Source organism: Scomber scombrus, chromosome 23 (assembly GCF_963691925.1).
Source record: "Scomber scombrus chromosome 23, fScoSco1.1, whole genome shotgun sequence".
Classification (NCBI taxonomy): domain Eukaryota; kingdom Metazoa; phylum Chordata; class Actinopteri; order Scombriformes; family Scombridae; genus Scomber; species Scomber scombrus.
This window is the reverse complement of record NC_084992.1, coordinates 5985843-6008842: the sequence shown is the minus strand read 5'-3', so window position 1 is coordinate 6008842 and position 23000 is coordinate 5985843. Positions and strand designations below refer to the sequence as shown.

General features: G+C 38.6%; 2 protein-coding genes across 3 annotated transcripts; both read left to right on the top strand.

Moving 5' to 3' along the window:
* Positions 1–1563: 1563 nt before the first annotated feature.
* ovol1a (ovo-like zinc finger 1a) lies at positions 1564–10026 on the top strand. Its single transcript, XM_062444968.1, has 5 exons — positions 1564–1663; positions 8070–8299; positions 8622–8831; positions 9441–9585; positions 9695–10026. Exons 1-5 carry the CDS (start codon positions 1564–1566, stop codon positions 10024–10026), a joined length of 1017 nt encoding a protein of 338 aa, XP_062300952.1.
* Positions 10027–13454: 3428 nt separating this feature from the next.
* Positions 13455–21935, top strand: mus81 (MUS81 structure-specific endonuclease subunit). Of its 2 annotated transcripts, none has more exons than XM_062444957.1 (17): positions 13455–13490; positions 13621–13775; positions 14699–14828; positions 15194–15279; positions 15576–15710; positions 15852–15932; positions 16046–16134; positions 17261–17464; positions 17546–17716; positions 17852–17979; positions 18905–19017; positions 19255–19374; positions 19531–19626; positions 20217–20348; positions 20504–20607; positions 21497–21580; positions 21696–21935. In XM_062444957.1, exons 2-17 carry the CDS (start codon positions 13635–13637, stop codon positions 21760–21762), a joined length of 1881 nt encoding a protein of 626 aa, XP_062300941.1. In that variant the 5' UTR covers positions 13455–13490; positions 13621–13634; the 3' UTR covers positions 21763–21935. The 2 variants fall into 2 exon arrangements, with proteins under 2 accessions (XP_062300941.1, XP_062300940.1); XM_062444956.1 differs by having other exon boundaries at positions 13612–13775.
* The last annotated feature ends 1065 nt before the right edge of the window (positions 21936–23000 follow it).

Below are 23000 nucleotides of genomic sequence, written 5' to 3'. Positions count from 1 at the left end.
TTCTCCTAAAGGTGTATGTGTACTCGCCATAATTACAGAAGCTACTGGCCTACAATATTATTCAAACACAACATTATGTGAATGACCTGCACAGAGACCCTTTTGTGATGATATTTACATATTTAATATGTACTGTAGCTCATTCACTCACTAAAATTTTACTAAAAAATTGTAAAGAAAGAGACTTCTCTAATAATATACAGAAGGCTAAGTGGAAAAACATTCCAGTGAGTGATTGTTTACAGAGAAAAAAAAGGGAAGAAAACCACATCACTGCCAAAATTGGCCTTTAAATATACAATATATAAGATAAGCAGATATGATGAAGCTTCCTCCCTGAACAGTCTACAAAACCCATAGTGAAACTTGATTTCAGTCACATTTTTAATCATTGAACTGTTTAGTTTCATTTGCAGTAATCCAGAGAGACCTGATATACACGATGTTACACCATCACCAATTATGTCATTTGTTTCGTCCTGAGTTAAACTTTCAGTCATTCATCTTCAGAAATAAAACTTTCTAACCCTGAAAATAGCACATTTCTATTGAAAACACTGACATTTTAACCTATTTAGTATAAAAATGGTCTAACAAAAAGCATCACATATACAAAAGATTAGTCACTTTGGCCACCTGCTACCTGAGTTAGTCTAATCATGCTCTTTTATGGAGGTGTTTATTTGCTAGATGGGGTCAAATAATGCTCGCCTTTTGTCTGCTGTTCATACAGCTTTAGGGGGAAAGTGTGTGCATGGCCTGTGTGTGTGTGTGTGTGTATATGTGTGTCTATATTGTATAACTCCCTTTCACCCCCCCACCTCACACACTCCCTGTTCCCCATATTTTTTCTTTTCATCCTTTCCACCGTTCCCCACGCCTTTAAGCGGAATGGAGAAGAGGTGGAGATAGAGAGGGGAAAAACTGAGACAGAGAGACAGAGAGAAAGGAGGGGGAAACCGGTTCAGCAGGTATACAGAGGCCTAACCCAGGCTCTCTGCAGCTTGTCACCGTTATTTCTGCGGCGCATGCGTGCTGGCGCTTGTTTCCTGCTTTTAAATGAGTACCTGTGCTGCTGTTGACCCACCTCTGCCGACTGTGTGTGTGTGTGTGAGTGTGATCAGGATACCATATCTGCCGTTTTTTCCCCTCATAGCCCGCTCTCTCACCCACACACACACACTCCCGTTATTCCAGGGCGCTGTGGCAGATATCCACTGTTTACCTGTCCGGGTTGCTCACCTGAGCGGACTCACCTGTCCCGACGCCATAAGACTTTTTGTTTCCTTTTTGCTTCAGAGCTGGACAGGAAAATTGAGAGCAAGGTGTATGCGTGTGTGTGAAGGAAAAGAAAGAGATTAAAACTTACGAAACGACAAGAAAGACGCAAGGAGGAAGGAGAAAAGGGGATCGACACCTTCCATTTTTTTTTACCCCCTCGCAACTTTTGAGTTTCCTGCTTTTGTAACTTTTGATTGACTTTTACGTCGCGAAGAAAGCGGCTTCTCCAAAAACAAACGAGCTCTTAAAGGATAGCCTATAAGGGTATTGGCCTAATTGAGCATGCCGAGGGCTTTCTTGGTAAAAAAGTCGAATGTTTCGCCGGGAAAGCGGAACTGGAGTGAACTCCCTGATCATGAACGAGGAGACATTTATATCCCAGGTGAGTCCACGCTGCTGTTATGAGCCATAGTTGTCGTTAAAAAAAAAAGTAGCCAAAAAACGTAGGTGGTGGCGGGTTCTGACGCGTTTTTTGGGGTGCTTTTACGCACGGATTGGTGGATTTGATTAGGTTTGGAGTCCATCAGGAATGTCAGTGTGCCAGTTGAGAAGGAGGTCGGGTGGTGATTGTAACGGGGCCGCTGCAGTACGGGGCCACTGAATAACGGGAAACACAGCGGGCCGTGACAAGTGACTAGAGATCCTGCATGCAAGGGTACACTTAATGAAGCTGCGTATTGTATTTATTTTTTACCTCTTTAAACCCCATTTTCATATTTTTGTCCCCCACAAACCTATTTTAAATCTAGTGGGATTCAATGTTTAATATATCACCTAAATCCAATTAAAATCTCCCATTAAATATATTATATCACAGCAAAAGTCGCTTTATTTGCACTTTTATATTTCCTCCTTGTCATTCTCCAACGCTGTGTGTGTCGCGGCCTAACCAGCTATCTTAAGGGCCCGTTGCTTTTCTCATATCGACCTTCAACCCCTGATTGCAGCGTTCTTCCTTGTACACCACGCAGTCTAAATATAGGCCTATAATATAGCCTACTCATTCAGCTCTGGGCTATTGGTAAAGTGTTACATTTAAATCTCCCCTATCAAGTTTTTGAATCATTGGTTGGAAATGATTAATAAAGAAGTATCTTAACATTTGTGCTGTTTAAAAAAAAAAAAAGAACAAACTTGTCTTCACATCCTTAGAAATAAAAAATAAAAAAACAATCTACCATCTTGAGACACGAGACACAACATTAAGTGGATTAACCGCCCTCTTTTGTGATGACAGAATTATTATTGTTATTGCCACATAAAATATCTCATTTGGTTGCCCCAAGTGGAAAAAGGTGCAAGAGCTGACATGTAGCCTATAACTGTCAAATCTGAGCTTGACGTCTTTTTCTTCAGCTTCAGTGTGTTTGACACCGACTTTGCATTTAAATGACTATTTGAGGGAGTCCACCTCTTCCCCCAATAACTCCCCCATCTCTCTCTCTCTCTCTCTTTTCGAAAACAATCCCCATTGTTGCCATCGGCAGAGTTTTTTTTTTTTAATTGTAAGACCAGGTCGGTATCAGATAACAAATAACGGACTACACCCAAAACCTCTCTCTCCCTCTCTCTCTCTCGCTCTCACCCTCCCCCTCTCGCCCTCTCTTGTCTGTGTGCCTCTTTTCCCTCTCCTCATCCCGTCACCGTTAACTTTTAATCATTGACTTTTACATCCTTTGTGGTGTCTGAAACCGGAATATTTGACTAGCGGAACCGACACCAATTTCCGGGTGGTTTTAAACACATGTTAAGGAAGAAAAGAAAAGAAAAAAATAATTAATAGATTACCAAATAAAGTTTAATAATATTTATATTTCAGGCTTGATCCACAGTGAATTTCAAACCTTGGATACTCATTTTACGCACACAAATAAACAGCGAAATGTATGTAATCTCAATTAACTCAGACTTTTGGTTGGTTTCACACAGCCTAAACAAGAACCACTTATCGAAAAGTCACACTTTTTCATCAAAAGATCAGATGTGCTATTAGAACATTTCCCTATAATAAACAGCAGAGCGTAAGTGCGTAATTACGCAAATGGAACACTCCTCACCAAACCCAACAACGGTCTCGGTTTAAGTTTCTGTATGCCGTTACTTGATGTACCTGCCTAACGTGTGTGTGTGTGTGTGTGTGTGTGTGTGTGTGTGTGTGTGTGTGTGTGTGTGTGTGTGTGTGTGTGTGTGTGTGTGTGTGTGTGTGTGTGTGTGTGTGTGTGTGTGTGTGTGTGTGTGTGTGTCAATGAGCGAGAGAGAAAGAGAGAGAGAGAGAGACAGAGAGGTATGATAATTACCCACAAAAACAGGCGTGTTGAATACTTCTATGAGGCGCCAGATGCCATCAGTTTGGATAGCTATGTGTGTGTTTGAAGGTGTTTATTTTTATCTCTTAATACAGAAACATGTGCCAGGGCCTGTTGTGCCAGCCTTTTGTTAGTTTGTGGTCTGTCAAGCCTCTTATTTCCATATATTACTAAAGTGCATGTTATATTAACAGCATCCCCACCAAAGAGTTTATCTACAGTAAGGCATAAAAGTACCTATAAATACAATAAATTGGGTTTAATATAGAACTTAAGGAAAAAAGGAACAAACAGTTGATGCACAAAAAGAAGAACTTGATTTAAAAATGTTCAAAGTTTGAAAAAGGAGAAAAAGGAAACACATGTTAAGTCTCTCCTTATTGATGCATGTAGAACTGTGTTAATAATTAATGTGTATCAATCGTATTCAATGTTTTCATTTTGATCTTTGATATAAATTTGAGATATAAACTGAGTGGAGCTAAAACTGAATGATATTTTAGCTTTTATTACAGGTTTTTAAGATAATATTACAATCTTATTGAAATGTATGGGACAACCAGGACAATATAGTGCAGGATAAATGAAAGAAAGAAAGACATTGTATTATAAAATAAACAGAATATGAATAAAACACTTTAGAAAATGGAGTTGTGCTTTTATAATACACACATAAAAAGTCAAACAGAAATAGTTGCACAAGTTGTTGTTGTAAGAATAAAAAACAATGTAATGTAATTTATGTTTATGTAAAAACAACGAAGAGTAAAACATAATTCCATATTGATACCACTCTCTTGTCTGCGTGGCATATGAACATAAAGCCAGCTGCTGGTTAGCTTAGCTCAGCACAAACAATGGAAACTCTGTCCAAAATTTAAAAAAGGTCTCCAACCAACTTGTTATATCTCGTTGTTCAGTCCATTCAAAAATCAATGTGTAAAATCAATACGTTATTTTAATGAAGTGTCATGTGTAGGACTATTTATTGACACAGTCACAGTCATTGACTTGTCATCACAGTCATTTTTACACTGTGGTTTTTGTACCGATTAAAAAGAAAGACATATAACATGGTAATTTGTTTAATTTTAGGGTGTTAGTAGGCAATTATATTAACCTTTGGACATAGTCAGGTTAGCTGTTTCCCCCCATTTAGAGTGTTTATGCTAAGCTGAGATAGTTGTCTTCTGGCTCTCGCTTCATATTTGTTGTATGGACATGAGAGTGGTAACGTCTTTCCATCTAACTGTCACCATGAAGTGAGTGTAATTTAAGCAAATAGTTTGATAGTTTGATAGAAAGTTTTTTGGTGGGTTATTTATTGGTTTTTGGATTTGTTGTTCTACATAAAGGTTTTTCATTGTTTGTCCTAAGGTTAATGTTTATTTGATGGGAGTCAATGTAACGGACCCTACAGACCGCCAACTGCTGCAGACAATACACCTTTGGCAAACACACGCACGCACACACGCGCGCACACACACACACACACACACACACACACACACCCTGTGTTTGATAAAGTTATCTACGAACTGTTGACTCTCTCTCTCATAGCCGAGCGATGTTGCATGGATAGGAGGAAAATATTAAACACCATTCAACAAAACACAATTTACCTACTTACTCTCCCTTTCTCTCATGTTGTAGAAACCTGTGGAGTATTCTCAAACACACACACACACGCACCTAAGAATGAACACACACACACACACACACCGCATTCATTAGTGACGGGGGAAGGAGGGGTGAACAAACAATACAAGATGAGATTAAATGTCCAGCCAGCTGCAGTCACCACAGAAACGATCACCATAGAAGAACAATTAAGAAACGTATTACGAATACAGTCTGCTGTTCATTGAGCTGAAATGATCTGCTCACTTTTACAATTAATACTTTAAAGTAAACCACCAAATAAGATCAGATTTCCACAGCTCTTTTTCCCCAAAAGAACATCCTTTATTTAATATACTATATAGTTGTAGGAAAACAAGGCTACATAGACTGGTTCAGTGTAAATGTAAGCCTGTGCTGGTGGATATTTTAGGAATTATAATGAAAGGGCACAAGATGCATACCTGTAAGCTGTTTTTTACAAACTCTAAAACATGCAGTTGAATTTTTAAGGCATTGTAAATTCCTTCCGCAGCTGAGATCAGAACTGCTTGACCTTTTGGTGGTCCATATCTTAAAGTGTCTTTGTGTTTGAGCAAGATATGGACTGTGTATTGTGCACATGGGGAAAATGTTGCTTTGTACAAAAGTATCAGGCAAATTAATGTGATGTAAATGTAAAAACTGTAAGTCTGGTAATGGAGCACTGACTAAAAAAAATGTTTTTAACTTTATTTACCTTGAAAAAATAATAACTTTAATTTGCGGTAGTGGTAATTACTTAAATCTTACATTTGAGTAACTTTTGAATCCAGACAAATGTGACAAACACGGCCTCTCATTTCTATCGTTCGTTAGCTGTCTGGAGTCATGAATATCAGCTGTAGCTAGCTAGCTAAGTAAGCAAATGTTGGCTTATGAAGTAGTTGTGAAAACACAGTCTCTAGTAGACTTTTCCTGCAGATTCATGAATGATATCTTTCTAGACTGAGGCTCAAGCTAAAGCTCCATGCCCAATGCCAAAAGTTAGAATCCTTGCCAGTTCCCATGTCTCTACATTAAAGATGTTGTGTGTTTCTCGCAGTATGTTTTTTACTTTTTACATTACTACAGAAAAGGCCAATGTGCTTGGCCAGCATAACGCTGTCTCGGTTAATGTGGCTGTAGTTGCTTGAGTGCTAATTTCCCCAAATCCAATTAGAAACAGGACAAATGTTAGCCTAAACTGTTATATATCGTCCAGGACTGGTTTCCATATGGCGGGTTTTCAAACTTTAATCTTACAAACAAATGTAGGTAGTTAATGATGTATTCTTTAGTCTTTCAAGTATTGCATTTCTCCAAAAGTTGATCCACTTTCTCAACGCAGCCTAGTACAGCGCTACTGCGGCCAAAACCCCAGCAGCCTAAATGCATTACCCCTATTCAAATGAATGGGAGGGCTGGCGCTTTCGCCACACCGCCTGATTTGGTCTGAATATACCTTAGGCAGTGACATCATTTAGGATCCTAGTGGCCTGAGGATAGAAGCGCTTCCTGAGTCTCTCAGTGTTTACGCTACCTTCTTACCAACCACAGCAGGGAGCAAAGGCCGTTATGCGAGAGGTTGGGATCCTTAATTATTCTCCTAGCCTTTTTCTTGCAGCACCTGGTGTAAATATCCTTCAGGCGGGGTAGAGCACCACCTATTGTACTGAACGAACCACTCTCACGGTCCTGTTCGGTGCTGTTTCCATACCAGGCAGTAATGTTCCCCGTCAGGACATTCGTGATTGTGTAGTATTAGAAATTCCTCAGTATTTGAGGGGATACCCAGCGTTTCCTCAGGCGTCTGAGGTGAAGCAGTCTCTGCCTTGCCTTTCTCAGCACTGAGTTAGTAAACAGCACCCAGGTCAGGCCTGCTCACAGTAGAGCCTCATTTGCATTTACATTTGGGTTTTATCTGATTTAGGCCCCACAGACTCAACTGATTCGTTGTCTTCAATGAGGTGCACCACACCTGCCTTTGGGCCGCCTGAACATGCACACAAAGAGATGCACACACAAACTTTTATGTTGCATGCTCAATGGTTTCTATAGACCCTACATCTCTCTCTGTCTCCCTCTTTCAGTGGTGTTTTGTTATAGTGTGCTTATACACACAACACGCACATACACACTTCCCTCCACATACACACACACACAGAGTCAAGCATTCATACTTGCGGAGGTGGATTGTTTGAGGAAGGTACACAGAGCTGGTGCTGCAAGACCGTCTGGTCAGACAAGTCTAACTGTAGTGGTTAGGAGTGCGAATGTGTGTGCGTATGTGTGCGGGCATGTGTGTGCGTGCAAAATAAGTTGCACAAAACAATAGGCCAAAAGTGTGCACACCCACTCCCAAACATGAATTCATACTGTACACATATTTAGCTCTGTATGTTTGCTAATTAAGAGATTGTGCAAATATGAAGCAGTGCAAGCTGTCTGACTATTGTGAAAGTCTATAATACAAGAAAGCTCAACCTCGGTGTCCTTGTGTACCCTCCCTGTTCTGGTTCTCTTATATGTCTCTCATCCTTTTTGTTTATTTTTTAAAGACATTTCTTATCTTTTCTAACCTTTAGTTACATTTATAGATCAAATGTTGTGGAGTAGAGTAGATGAAAGTATGGTAAAAATGAAAGTATGGAAGTATCAAACATTAAAAAGGATTTTTGGGGGTTTTTTTGCTTAAAAAAATCACTGACATGATTAATTGCTTATTAAAGTATTGTTGCAGATCTTTTGACTGAGTAATCAATCAATCGAGTACTTGTTTCAGTTCTGGTTTAAAGACCAATCTTCAAAGATGACTCTGACTCTTCCTCTCTCTCCTTCCAGTCTCCATCTGCCCTCCGTCTGTCTTCGTGATGGATTCTGAAGCCAGCCCCGCCGAGACGCCGCCGCTCTGCCTCACCAAGCACTCACTCTCCGACACGCGAACGCACGCCGAGCTGCCATCCAGCACGGTTCTGGGTCGACCCCAGAGCCCCGCTGCTCAACCTGAGGAGAGGATAGGGATCAAGAGGAGGTCACTGGGTGCCTCCACATACATCCGATCCAAAATGAAGGTGAGGGAATGAGCAGGGAGTGAGATACTACTGCCGATAGTTACAAAGAACATTTTTGTATACTTTTTGTAATTTTTACATTTTATAATTTAAAATGACAGTGTTGTATGTTTCATCTTCTAAATGTTGAGCGTTACCATTTCAAAAAGGCATTTAATTTTGGAATGAAATAATTTTTCATTGCACCCTTTTTGCACCTTAAGTAATAAAATAAAATTAAATATTAGCTTTTTAATTACAGATATATTAAAGTCAAAATGTTATATCAATATCAACAATTAATTTCTGTTCCTATTTTTCTCTTCCTGTCTTTCTACCACAGGTAACTACAGGCGAGTTACCCCCTGATCCTTCTCTTCCTCTCCCTCTCCTTACTATTCCTACCCCGCCTTCCTTAACCCCACTCACCGATATGATGCCACTTGCTTTGACGACAACCCCTGCCCCTAAGGAGACGGTCTCCGCTGTCACCAGATCAGCAAGTCAAAGTCAGAGTTCATCAACAGGGGTGACGGCGGCGTTTGTGTGTCAGGTATGCAGACAAGATGAGTTTATGCTGAAGCTATGAGAATAAAATCCAGAAACTAATTTGTTATTCTTATATTTAGGGTTGAAATTTAAGATGATTCTTATTATCAGTTAACCTAACAGTAATTTTCTTGATTAATCAGTTTATCATTTTTTCTATACAGTATCCAAAAATAATTTACAATGTCTGTTGTATCTTCCCAGAGTCCAAAACCAAAGATAAGATAAAGATAATCAGTTGTATGACAAAGAAAGTCATTAAATCAGCACATTTAAGAAGATAAACATAGCTAATGTTTGGCATTTTCCTTAAAAATGCATAAAAAGATTCCTTGATTATTACAATAGTTGTCTATGTAGCAATGTTTTCATGAGTAGGTGGTTTGTTCACACTATTCATCCAATCAATTGGAAGTAGCAGGCAGTAAAACAGTATCTAAAATGTTTTAAAAAGGAGAAAATGCATTAGAATTTCTGTTTTTAAGGCTTAAGGGATATACACAACATTTTTGGTATTAAAAACTGAATTTAAACATTGTGTGTTTACAGGAAAACTTAAATAAAGTATTTTTTAATGTTGAAATGGCCCTAATTGTATTGTTGTTGCATTTAGATTTGCCAGAAGACGTTCCAGTACCAGCGAATGTTAAACAGACATATCAAGTGTCACAATGAGACCAAGAGACACCTCTGCAGCTTCTGCGGCAAAGGCTTCAACGATACTTTTGACCTCAAGAGACACGTACGCACACATACAGGTAGATACACACTCTGATGTTCACACAAAACACACACACACACACACACACACACACAAAGAGATCACAGATGAAAGCAAGATTATGACCTTTTAACATTTCTATACAGGTGTCCGCCCTTACAAGTGCAGCCTTTGTGATAAGGCCTTCACCCAGCGCTGCTCCCTGGAGTCCCACATGAAGAAGATCCACAGTGTCACCCTGAAGTACGCCTACAAAGAGCGACGCAACAAGCTGTATGTCTGCGAGGAGTGCGGCCACACGATGGGAACACAGGACGAGCTGATGCTCCACCTCCAGGCGCTTCACCCCGACAGCGCCCTGCTGAAGGGGAAGATTGTAAAGAGATCATCAGGAGGGGGAGGAAGAGAGGGAGGATCAAGCCCAGGTTCTCCCCAAGGACCTGATAGCGATGATACCACTGGATCAGCAGGGCAGTAGAGGGGAAGGAAGCCTGAAAGATCATCAAAACTCAGGGTGGATAGATGAAGGATGAAGGCATTCATTCATGGACGATTAGGTGACACGATAGAGCGACAGGTGGACAAAACATTAAACCAGATTACATAACCATGGTGAAAGTAAATGTATGTGTTTGTGGATTTAGGCATCTGTTGTTTATAACAAGGCTAAATGACATGTCTGTCTTTGACTAATATATGAGATATCGTGATGTGGATGAGATTATTAAGATATCTGACAATACCAACATATCCTTCTTTTGTATAGATGCGTGTGAATATTACTTGTGGGCTTTTCCTGTACAGAAAAAAGATGAATTTTCTATGAAAAAAATAACATTAAAGGGAGTAATATATATCATTATAATGAATTTTCTTGCCTTTTTTTTAAAAACGTATAAATCGTCATTATTATGTAACCTACATTATGAGCAGCCTGAAGCTAGTGGATGGTGGTGGTTCCAGCCCAATGAAGTGAACTCATAAATATAGCTGTTTTATAATGAAACTTTTGATACGCTAAAGAAGCTTTTTTATGGACTGCAAACTTGAATATAAAGAAAAGCATTTATTGAAACTCTATTGTCAGTCACGCAACACAAAGCAACTTCTGTTCTTAAATCTGTCCTCGACCAATATTTTCCAAATGCATCTGAAGACTAATATGTTCTACGCCTCGTTGGGTACCATTAGACCAGTAATAACCTGTGTGGTGTTAACAATTAGTCTCTTTTACAACATAGATCAATCTTTTGTAAAATGCCTTGATATAATTGTTTATTTAGGGTCTACACTAACCATCTAAACAACCAGGTGAATGCAACAGTAAATCCATTTTAATGCATGCATGTGCAAAGATCACCAAGAATAGACTTGTTATATTGGTTATACTGCATATATGAGGTACCTTTAAACACAGTTTAATTCTATAATGGTGACAGTTACAGACATGAGAGCTTACGTTGGCACTGAGCCTGTAGAGATTCCGCAATACACCAATTTTAAGTTCATTTAACTTCCAAGTTTATCAAATTTGAGGGCAGATTTTAAACAAATCTTAAAACTGACACTCAGTTGACACTTTTTTCCTTAGTGATTCAGAGGATAATTGATCCCACACCCGGAGTGAGCAACCACCAAAGTATTTAAATTGTTACATACTGTTGACGCTCTGAAAATCATGGGGGTCACTAATCTTTACTTTACTGCATTTTGCTCTTAAACTCCTGCAAAACCTCATATCTGGAGGGTTTTTCTTGTAAATAAAGGAGGGTTAACTTTGTCTCTATTCGCCTTTCAGTCCAACAAACCAGCTTCATTTCACAACATGTATCTCCCAATCTTTGTGTGTATGATTGCATGAAAGACGGCTATGATGATGCTCTAATTATGCTGTTTTCCCCCCTTCTTCCACGTTTTGACTGTGTGTGTGTTTGAGAGAAGTGGGAGGTTGTGGTTGGGAGGGTGAGGTTGGTTGGATTCCTGGTCTCTGTTGGGTCTTGTTGGAGGATTCCTACAAACTCTCTTCAGCCTGGGGATATGAGGAGGCGGATTCAGGTGACAACCAGATAACGGTCTTGCAACTTAACTGACACCGAGGCCTGGAAGTCATTCAGTCATTCACACTATCTAATAATAAATAAAACACATGTAAAGTAGCAGAATATTTTTGGAGCCATATTTCAACACTTACACATCGCAAAGGAATGTAGTTGAAAATGCACATTACTGTAGAGACATGTCTTCCTACTATTTAGGAACTGTGTTATTTTGCCCATTCATTAAATGTATCCTTGTGTTTGTCTGTTTTCTGATATACTTATTAATTTACATTCATTCAATGGTAAATGGACTGTATTTATAAAGCAGCTTACCAGTCTTATCGACCACTCAAATCGCTTTACAACACATACCATCAGTCCTGAAAATGTTCCATCTAATATATCTGATTCTCTTGGTTCTCTGTCCTCAAATTTTGGCACATGTGCAAAAAAATGTCATCTTTGAGCCTGTATTCATATTTGAGTAACAAATCAATCTTGTCATCAGCAGTAGATTTTTCTTCATCTTGATGGCAAAAATAAAACCTTTTCCTTCTTTTGGCAGTCTGGAGATCTGTTTAACACACTTTTATCAGATCACAACTCAACTACTGCAACTCCCTGTATGTGGGAGTCCGTCAGTCCTCCCTGTCTAAACTGATAGTGTAGCAGCCTGACTCCTCACTGGCACAAGGAAAGGAGACTGCATCCCCCCTCAACTGGTCTCCCACCGCTGGCTACCAGTGAAATATAGTATTGTCTCGCTGCTCTGCTCCGCTGTGCTGTCTCTGTGTTATGGATGTTTAAATAGCTGCAGGTCTCTACCAGAGCTGAACTAAAGCTGAGTAGTCAGGAGGTTACATCTGAAGTCAGATCTTTAAGATTTTGCTTAGGAGGGTTTTTAAATATTTAACATGTTACTGAATACATATATTGCTGTTTGTAATTCTTTGAAATCCATATAACTTTTTATATTTTGTAAATAAATCATTACGTGGGCTTCAATGAATATCTTCATTTTATATTCCAAAATCTACATGAACTAATGAATACATTTTCAAATGAGAGATAAATGTTGCTTTATAAGAAATGATCTCCCTTATAAATCATGTCAGTATCCATGAAAAACACCTGGACTTAGATGTTGGTGCTTAATGGGAACATTTACCCTAACAGCTGAAAACATTGGTTAGACAATTAGAAAAGTTATCAAAAAGTAATCAAATATAATAAGATAGATAGATAGATAGATAGATAGATAGATAGATAGATAGATAGATAGATAGATAGATAGATAGATAGATAGATAGATAGATAGATAGATAGATAGATAGATAGATAGATAGATAGATAGATAGATATACAGATAGATAGATAGATAGATAGATAGATAGATAGATAGATAGATAGATAGATAGATAGATAGATAGATAGATAGATAGATAGATAGATAGAGTTAAAACATCTGCAATAAATATATATAAAATTTAAATTAAAAATTACAATTATATTGTAAAGTAAGTAAAGTAGTTCTAGCAGCAGTTTTCACAGAGCATTTCAATGTATATGTGGGTGTTACAGTTCCTTTTATTGAGAGTTTAACAGTCTCTGGGGAATGATTGTAAGTTACATTACTTTGATTAAGCAATTTAAATAGTTACATTACATATTACATTTTAAATAAGGTAACTAGTAACCTATAACCTACTTCATTTCCAAACTAACCTTCCCAACCCTGCTCATCAGTATCCAGATGCTGTAATGGCGCAAATTTGGACAGCAGGTGGCGGTATGTAGCTTTAAAGTTGGTTTTCAGACCCGCCTGTAAAACCAAAGAAGAAAGAAGAAGCCAGGAAGTCTTTAAAAACAAGGCGGCAGTGTCTCTCCTGCAGAAGATCCTCAGGTAAACAAACCCATACATGCATCCCTGTTTCCTCTAACAACACTTTACAACCTTTACACTCATGCATTAACTGTATAACTTGTCGGTGCACGCTTTAATACAAGCTACATGTTAAATCAAGTCTCTGCAGACAGATATAAAGGGATGCCCGCTCCAGAGTCGGTCCGGCTGGGTCGGAAACGCGCTTTGCCTTCCTCCCCAAACCCGCTGTTCCTCCAGTGGCTCACTGAGCTCCGGGACCAGGCCAAAGAGAAAGGACTGAAGATCCAGTACACCTACCAGAAGGTTATGTTATGTTAATGTTAATGTTAATGTTTATTTGGACAGATACACATTCCCACATACATATATTGGGGCCTGAACGATATTAAGGATTAAAAGAAATGTCACCCCATAATGTTATATATATATAAATAACATTTTTTTTGCTATGATCCCTTAAAACCACTTGTGACAAAGATATGTAATGAGGGCCATGATATTTCACAAGTTGACAGTAAACCTTATTGTATAAAAGTACACTGAAGCAGCAAAGGAATTTAATCATTATAAATATCTACAACTAACTTCATAACAAACAAAAAAAACATGCAAAAGGATCAAATATGCATTAAATCCTCCCTATATAACTTTAAAAAGATATACACCGATACATCTGTTATAGGTCAATATCGGCCAGGCTCTAATATGATTAAAATCAATGATCGTATAATAAAATATACCAATGAATAACGATTATTTAAAAAAAAGCCTCATGATAAAAGTGAGTTTTCAAAAGCTACTTAAAGGAAAAGGATGTACGATTTGGCGGGATCCACTGGCAAAAAGATAGATAAATAGATGGTAGAGATAGATAGATAGATAGATAGATAGATAGATAGATAGATAGATAGATAGATAGATAGATAGATAGATAGATAGATAGATCAGGGGTGAAAAACTAATTTTAGTTTATGGGTCACATACAACCCAATTAGATCTCAAGTGGGCCAGTCCAGTAAAACCATTGCTTTACTAAACCATTAATATAAAATAACAGCCTGAGATGTCATAATAATAAAGAAGGCATTTTTGCAGCTAGGTTTGTCCATTCGGATTCGGAGAGATACTGTCAAAACGTCAATAAGTCAGTTATGTTTAAGTTGAATGACCACAGGAAGATCATAAAACCTAAATAATTAGTTTGTGTTTTTATCTTTTTTTCTCAGGCGATCAGCTCTTTGAATAAGTATCCACTGCCGCTCCAAAACGCCAAAGAGGCAAAGATCCTCCAGAACTTTGGAGACGGGATCTGTAAAATACTGGATGAGAAACTGCAACGATACTACAGAGAGAAAGGTGAGAAACAGACGGATGGATGGATGGATGGATGGATGGATGGATGGATGAAGGCATGTCTGGGTTGATAGATTTAAGCATTATTGTTGTGTTTGTCTCATAGAGGTTGAGCTTGCAGTACTTATTATGCAAAACACTCAATGTTGCAGTGAGCCTGAAGAGAAATAATAAAAAGTTAATGGATTAAGAGATGATGAAATGTAAAATGATTCTGTACAATACATATGAAGTACAGATTATATGGTTAGAATTCGAAAGCAAGATTAATATTAATTTTTCACGCATAGATAGCATAGATAATCACATTACATGAGCAATTACAACAGCTCATTTGTCTTTTTTCCCCCTCATTATTTCTCCTCCAGGTTCAAACGCTCCTATCCACTCTCTCCCTGAAGGAGCGCCCCCTCCTGGCAGACTAGACAACAACAACCTGGCTCCCTCCAGGAAGGTAAATATGAGGTTAAAGCTGCTTTTAAAGGCAGTCCCACAGTCAATTTAATAGTTAAGCCTCAGTTTTCCCCTATTGAAAGCAACACTAGATACATATATTGTTTTTTATTATCATTATTAACTCTTATGGTTGATGTTAATGGTAAAAGAATCAGTATTTTCCCTCCATGAAGGTAAATGTGCTAAATATTAAAGCCTAGAGGAGCGATTTCATTCAACGATAAGAGGAAAGTGAAACAGATTTTGTGGATTACATCGTGTGATCGTGAACATTTAATCTGTCATTCCTTGTAGAAAAATGCTGCAGGGGATCAAGTGAAGGAGAAAGGAGGAGGAGGAGGAGGAGGGAGGAAGAAGAAGAGGGAGTACGTCCCCCAGAAGAGGTCTGGAGGTTATGCTGTCCTCCTCAGTCTTTACAGACAATCACAGGTGCGTCTTCCTCCATCACAGGCTGTCAATATAGTTTACAATTCAATTAAAACTGTATTATATTCATCTCTCTCTCTCTCTCTCTCTCTCTCTCTCTCTCTCTCTCTCTCTCTCTCTCTCTCTCTCTCTCTCTCTCTCCAGATCCCAGGCAGTAAAGGTTATATGTTTAAGATGGAGCTACAAACTGAAGCCCAGCGTCTCTGTGATAAATCCTTCAGTGTGGTACGTGAAGTATCATCAGCTGCTCAGTCTGTGTCTTCTTATAAAGCAGGGTTAGGGTTATTAACGTACGCTGTTTTTATCGTTTGTTTGATTTTTTTTTTCTCTGCTTGTAGCCAGATCTCGGCAGTAAGTACACCGCCTGGTCTTCAGTCAGCACTCTGATCCAGAAGAACCTGGTGATAAAGACCCACAATCCTGCAAGGTATGAAGAAGACACTCTTTCATTTTTTATTACTTTTATGTAGTTTTTCATCTGATTGGGATGGAAGAACTAGAAATAATAGCTTTCTGAATCGATATGAAGGCAATGTTTCACTGTTTTGAAGCATTTGATGCAGTTAAAATGGCGACACCTGCTGGACAACTATTGTACAGCTTAATTAGAGACTGTGATGAAACAGTCAGAATAAAAGTCTCACTGCTTTCTTAATTATAATATTGTTCAATAAAATCTATATTATTAAAACAAATCATTTTTAGCTGTCCTGTTGTCCTCTAGTCAATTTTGACCCAGGAGGACAACAGGTGTTAACTCAAAAATGAGGTATAGTTTAATTTAAATGAGGCCTATACCCGATAATGAGTCGAGTTGTCTTAATATCAGGAGGAAAAACATACTCTATATCATGTATTTGTAGTTGGAAGTTAACGTTAACATCATTATTTTGCTAAATTAGCTCGTTAGTTAACAAGCAGTCTCATGGGTTAAAACTATACTATATGTACGCAGAGGTATAACTGTTGAATTTTAGTTTAAATGTGACTCAGCAAACAAGAAGTTGCAGCCACTATTTCAAATACTTTATATTACTGAGCTGGAAAAGAAAGCAGCATAAATAAATGTAATAATATTATTAAGAGGCCGACATCATAAAGCAAAGCCTGTTGTTGTAATCAAGGTTCCTAAACTTAGCTAACTGCTTTGACGAAAACAAGACAAACTTAACACAGTTATGTAATTAAAGTTGTAATCCTGAATATTTTCACTATATCAAACCCAACTTTGACACTATTGCTCATCAGTTACCTCTCTATACAGTAGTTTTCACTCTTTTGTGGAGTCCAGTTTCATGTTTCTGTAATTTTATCTCAGTGATATCAGCATCCACTCTGCTAATGGTCTGTCAGAGCTGTATCAAGTTTCCGCTAATGCAAACATTTCCTACAGTTGCACATTAAAAACTGATGAAACAGCAGGAACCAAGGCTGTCACTTGAAATATTAAAAGGATTATAACTTTAACTTCTTATATATAAGAATTGAACTCTGGTTTGCATACATCCACAACAATCAGACAGATAGGTAATTATCTGTTTTCTGTCTCTCAGATATTCTCTGACAGACGAAGGTTCGGCTTTGGCTGAACGACTCGAGTCAGCAGAAGAAGGGACAAAAGAAGGTCCAGATGGGGACAGGGAGGAGGGCAGGAGTGAAGGCGAGGAAGAGGACGATAAGGAAGAGGAAGGCGGCCCCGGAGTTGTGGACCTTACCGCTAGCGATAGTGACGACAATGAAGAGCAGGACAGAATACAGTGAGTTCACACTAAATGAGAGAAGTATTTCATGCTCTTCCTCCTCTTCTTGGACCAAAACAAATCATCTCCTCCTCACAGTCCTGCAGAGGAGAGGCCGGTCTGTGTCGCCCAGCCGAGGAGCGAAGATCAGGTGGTTTCATCAGGGAAGCACAAGGATTCACAGGCGACGAGTAGGAAGCCGGATGGAGCTCGTCTCCTACCTGGAACCTACGAGATCTTACTCTGTGTTGACTTCATTGAGACGACTGGGTGAGATGACACAGCCTGGACGTTTGTGTGAATTAAATAACTTAATATTAAGATGTCGTTGTAGCTGTATCTGTCTCTGTCTCTTATTCATGTGTATATGTGTAAGTTTCATGACATGTTGATTGGTTCGTGCAGCGGCAGCAGCCATCGGAAGCAGGAGCTCGTCAAAGAGCTGCAGAGAAACGGAGTGAACTTCGATGTCAGGAAGCTGAACGTCGGAGACTTCCTGTGGGTGGCTCGGGAAAAGGTCACGCCTGTTCCAGGTAATGAGAGTCAAAACCCAAAGAAAGTAAATGAACAGACCCAGAGTATGATCTAGATCTATGTGAAAAGTGCTTTGAGATAACTTTTGTTGTGATTGGTTGATTTATTGGCGGAGGATGAGGAGACTTGTACTGACATTTATATAAAACAAACACTTTAAAGCATGACTCTACACATTTTGCCTTCAAGTTTCAATATGTTCGACCTTTTTTTTTCAGCTTCCAAAAGAAGACATGACATAAATAAAGTTATTGAATATAATTAAATACAATCTCTGTGACTTATACTCATTGTTGCTTTCTATCAGCATATTTTCCTCACTTATTTAAGTCAAGTCTCGCTTTCATCTTTTAATTCCAGCTTGATTTTAGTTTATGTGAGATTTAACCTTCGTGTCGTCCTCGCGGGTCGAATTGACCTGTTTTGACTGTTCCTTCTTTCTTTCCTTCCTCTCTCTTTCCTCCCTTCCTTCTTTCAATCCTCCATCCCCCTTTCTTCCTTCCTTCTGTCCTTCCTTCCTCCCTCCCTCCTTCTTTCCTTCCCTCCTTCCTTCTTTCCTTTCCTTCCTCCCTTCCTTCTTTCCTCCCTCCCTCCTTCTCTCTTTCTTTCCTCCCCCTACCTTCCTCCCTTCCTTCTTTCCTCTCTCCTTCCTTCCTTCCTCCCTCCTTCCTTCCTTCCTCCCTTCCTTCCTTCCTTCCTTCCCTCCTTTCCTTCCTTCTTCCTTCCTCCCTCCCTCCTTTCCTCCCTTCATCCTCCCTTCCTTCCTTGACACGAGGGCAACAGGAGGGTTAATATAAAATTTCACCCTCAAACTAAATCAATATGTGTTTGGGATCTTCTCACCTCTGGATGCTGACCAACTATCCACGTTAAGTGAGTATAATTTATAATCTCTCTCCTTCTCTTGTTACTATCTCTTCTCAGGTCAGCTGCGAGCGCCAGAAGGCCGGGAGCTCGTCCTCGATTACATCATCGAGAGGAAGAGGATGGACGACTTGTGTGGGAGCATCATTGACGGACGCTTCAGGGAACAGAAGGTTGATCAACTTTACTCTATAAATCTTAAAATATGCCCGATGTGAAGCCGCCAGTTACCCCAAAAATGTGTTAAGTTTATAACGATATGATATTAATAAATGCAAGAAACAGTACTAGCGATTATTTGATATTTGTTCTTGAACAACTTGAATAATTAATAACTAAACTAAACTGTTAAATGTTCAGGGAATCAACAATAATCTGATGTTTTTCTCGTCCTATTTTCTTTCCATCAGTTTCGGCTGAAGAGGTGCGGACTGCGTAAGCCAGTCTATCTGGTAGAGGAGTGTGGGACGGCTGCTTCCCACCTGAGTTTACCTGAAACTACACTACAGCAGGCCATCGTCAACACACAGGTACGAGTACACACATTGAACTTTGGACAACACAAGAGCCTGATCGATCTATATAGGTGATTATTATTGGACAGTACTGATTTAACACAGGTATACTGGAATCAACCAATCAGCTCGTGTGTGTGTGTGCATCATTAATGTCTGTTTGTGTGTTAGGTGGTCGATGGCTTCTTTGTAAAGAGAGTCCAGGATGTGCGGGAGTCGGCGGCCTACCTCACCATCATGACACGATACCTCACTAAGCTGTACCAGGTGAAACACACACACAATTGTGACTTATCTTAACTCTAACTATAACCACTACATGCCTAAACTTAATATATCCCTAAATTAACATTAACTTTAAACCAATTCTTCACCCTGAAGTTGATTTTTCACATTAATGGGACTTTTTTATTTTTATACCCATAAAGAAGGCGAGTCCCCACAACATGAGGAATACCTGATCCACACAGTGTCCTTGGTCACTTTTGGGGACATTACAATAGACTTGCATTAATTTACTGGAGACTTTACCTAACACTAACCTAAACCACTGACCCAAAAATCAGCTTTGTACTTAATTTAAATTTAAGATTATGAAAGCTTTGTGTAAAAAATGCTACAGTTGAAAGGACTCTTGTGATGACCCACCTTGATAAAATGACACCATGTTGCTTTATCCTTTTCTTTCCTTCTTGGTTTACTTGTTTTTCTCCTTTTTCTGATAAGTCTTTACCTCTAGAAATAAAGAAAGCAGCATTATCACTTCTTCTTCATCTATTTAAATATATATTAATCTATCTGCCTGTGCTTTACACTTTGTTTTTATCCCTTTTTAAAAAACAACAACTTTATTTCAGAACCGGACGCTGATCTGTCGCTCCAGAGAGCTGGATGGTGATGGAGGGAGTGATGAGGAGGAGGAGAAAGGACTCGCTTCTTGCTCTCTCATTTCTTTTGCAGAGTTCAACCACGGTGCAATCAAAAACAAGGTGTGTGCATCATGCATGTATTTTATAATCAGCATTTTGAATTCAAACATTAAAAACTGAATGCAAGGATCAGAAATGTTAAAAAAGAAACCTTGATCTGTTTATTTTGTGTGTGTGTGTGAAGGTGTTAACCTCTGTTTCCTGTGTTTTTTTAGTGTCAAACTGTCAGAGAAGTGTTCGCCAGACAGTTGATGCAGGTTAGCGGTTTGTCTGGAGACAAGGCCGCTGCTATACTGGAGCAGTACAGCACGCCACACAGGTGACAGACACATTACAGCATGTTTTCTTACCCAATACCTCTTTCTTTTTATAATTTCCTGTTTGTCTTTTACTCTGGTAGGTCTTGTACGTCTTCACTCTGGTGCAACAGGAAGTGATTTCTTGCCGACACAGCAAAGATTTTTATATAAATTAAATAGAAAAAGAAAAAACTGACTACAACTGTCAACATTTCACCAAGAAAGAAAGAGTAGCGCTTCACTTTAAATCCCCTAATATAAGCATTTATAAGCAGTATACAAACATTTAATAAATGGCTCATAACACACTGTAACAAATGTTTTTATAAATGAATTTGTCAGCAACTATACCTCCTCATACACGGAGGCTGGTGAGTAAACATAATGACCATGTAGGAAAAATACAGTTGTAATAATTTAAAATATGTCTTCATAGGAGTAGTAGAAGAAGAGAAGAAGTAATAATCATAGACAAATACTGCTCATTTATAAACCCTTAAAAATGTCCTTATACCTGCTTTTAAGAATATTATAGTATGCCAATAACATCTTAAATGTTTATATACTGCTTAAAAATGCTAAATAAGGGGGATTTAAAGTAAAATGTTACTGATTTAAGGCGTTCCTTGTTTACAAAGATTATGGCTGACTATAGTATAAATGTCAAATTAAAACTTTAAGACACAAAGTTTAATGCCTGACCAATAAATACGACTAAAGTAAGAAAAGGACGATATTAGAGTTGCAGTACACACATTCAACCACTAGATGTCACACTATAGCACCAAATCTCACATCTCACATCTCAGACCAAAACAAATGTGTGTGTTTATACCAATATAAATATGACCCCAAGCTACTGTAAGAGACAGAATATACATATTTTAAATCTTTCTCCTTTAATCTCAGCCTTCTGACGGCCTACGAACGATGTGCAAGTGAAGCCGAGAAAGAGAAACTTCTCTCGTCCATCCGATATGGGAAGCTCAAGAGGTAAAAAGCATTTTTTGTTTGCAGGTGTATCTTACTCATAGTATTAGCTACTCAATGACAGTATTAGGAATTACTTTAGTTAGTTGTGTTTAATTTTTCTGTCTTTGTTTTTCAGAAATGTGGGTCCAGCTCTGAGCAGAACAGTTTATCAGCTGTACTGTACTCAGGGAGCGCTGTCATAGGCGGAAACAGTCATCATGCTAATGTAATATTTATATTTCTCTATCTCACAGATGGATTTAACCTCATAATGTGAACGCCATTAATTTCCAGTTCCTCCTTTACTTGAATAAGCTTTAAAGAATGGTTCTTTACACGTTAATGTAAATATAAAGATGCTGTTATATTTTGTTTACTGTATTATTATTTCTACTGAAAACCATGGATGTACTAAGAAGAAAAAACATGAAGACGTGTGTAATTGTCACTAATGCATCAATAAAGTTTATTATTTTTAATTGTATTTGATTGTCTTAATGTAAATGTTAGATTGTATATCACTTATAGGATTTCTTGGGGTTGTTTTAGACCTAGTGACCAAGTATTTGAGACTATCAGAAATGGTCAGAAATGATTCTTTATTCGACAAATACTCCGTTCTGCAGTAACTCATTATATCAGCATCAGTTTTCAGACAAATAATTCAACTTGGCATCGAACATAAGTAGCTCAATTTTGATGAACACCTAACAAAGATGTCGCACGGCAGATTGTGAATCAGTGTTTGCCCCTCAAGATGTAACCTGAGACAATTGATTACCTAAGAACTGTCTGATGTTCAAAGGAAGCTTGTGCAGGAAATTAAACTGACCTCTTTGTCCATTAGCTCAGAGTGTTTGTGCTTTCTTATCTCCTTGGTTAAGAGATTTATGTCTGGCCACTCAGCAATGAAAATATAGCATCAAGTGGTAAACAGCCTGAAAGGAAATCTCCTGGCCTTAAAGAGATACAAGCTCAAGCAAGAGATAATCTATGTAAGAACAATAATGAAAGGGCCAGGATGTGGAAGATTCCTAATATAAATTTTATTGTAAAGCTTCCAAAAGACTTTAATGTTACCTTCTTGACCGCCTCTAAATGCCTCTCCAAGAAGTGTATAAAGAACTTCCACCATCATTGAAAAAAAGGTGTAAGATTGATGATTAAGTGATTGATAAACCAACAAATGTCTTTTAGACCAACCACCTTCTGACTCTCAATGTTTAATAAGCCTCCAGCACTCGTGTGTTAAACCGGCTCACCTGTCTCTGCTCTCATTGCAGCTTCACCCCTCAACAAACCCCACCAACACCCGTGTCAAAGCCCGTCTACGCCTCTCTTATGGGCGATCTCAAACGGGAGAGGCTCCATTAATATATATCCATTTAATCCACCGAGTCAACACCAAAGACTACCAAAATTCTTCCCTGATTGGAGATGA

Bases quoted from the DNA above. Each gene is read 5' to 3' on its own strand.
- ovol1a (XM_062444968.1), top strand. From the start codon at position 1,564: ATGCCGAGGGCTTTCTTGGTAAAAAAGTCGAATGTTTCGCCGGGAAAG. The intron at 1,664-8,069 runs GTGAGTCCACGC...CTCTCCTTCCAG, and splicing joins AGGAGACATTTATATCCCAG to TCTCCATCTGCCCTCCGTCT. The intron at 8,832-9,440 runs GTATGCAGACAA...TGTTGCATTTAG, and splicing joins CGGCGGCGTTTGTGTGTCAG to ATTTGCCAGAAGACGTTCCA.
- mus81 (XM_062444957.1), top strand. From the start codon at position 13,635: ATGCCCGCTCCAGAGTCGGTCCGGCTGGGTCGGAAACGCGCTTTGCCT. The intron at 13,776-14,698 runs GTTATGTTATGT...TTTTTTTCTCAG, and splicing joins TCCAGTACACCTACCAGAAG to GCGATCAGCTCTTTGAATAA. The intron at 17,980-18,904 runs GTAATGAGAGTC...ATCTCTTCTCAG, and splicing joins AAAGGTCACGCCTGTTCCAG to GTCAGCTGCGAGCGCCAGAA.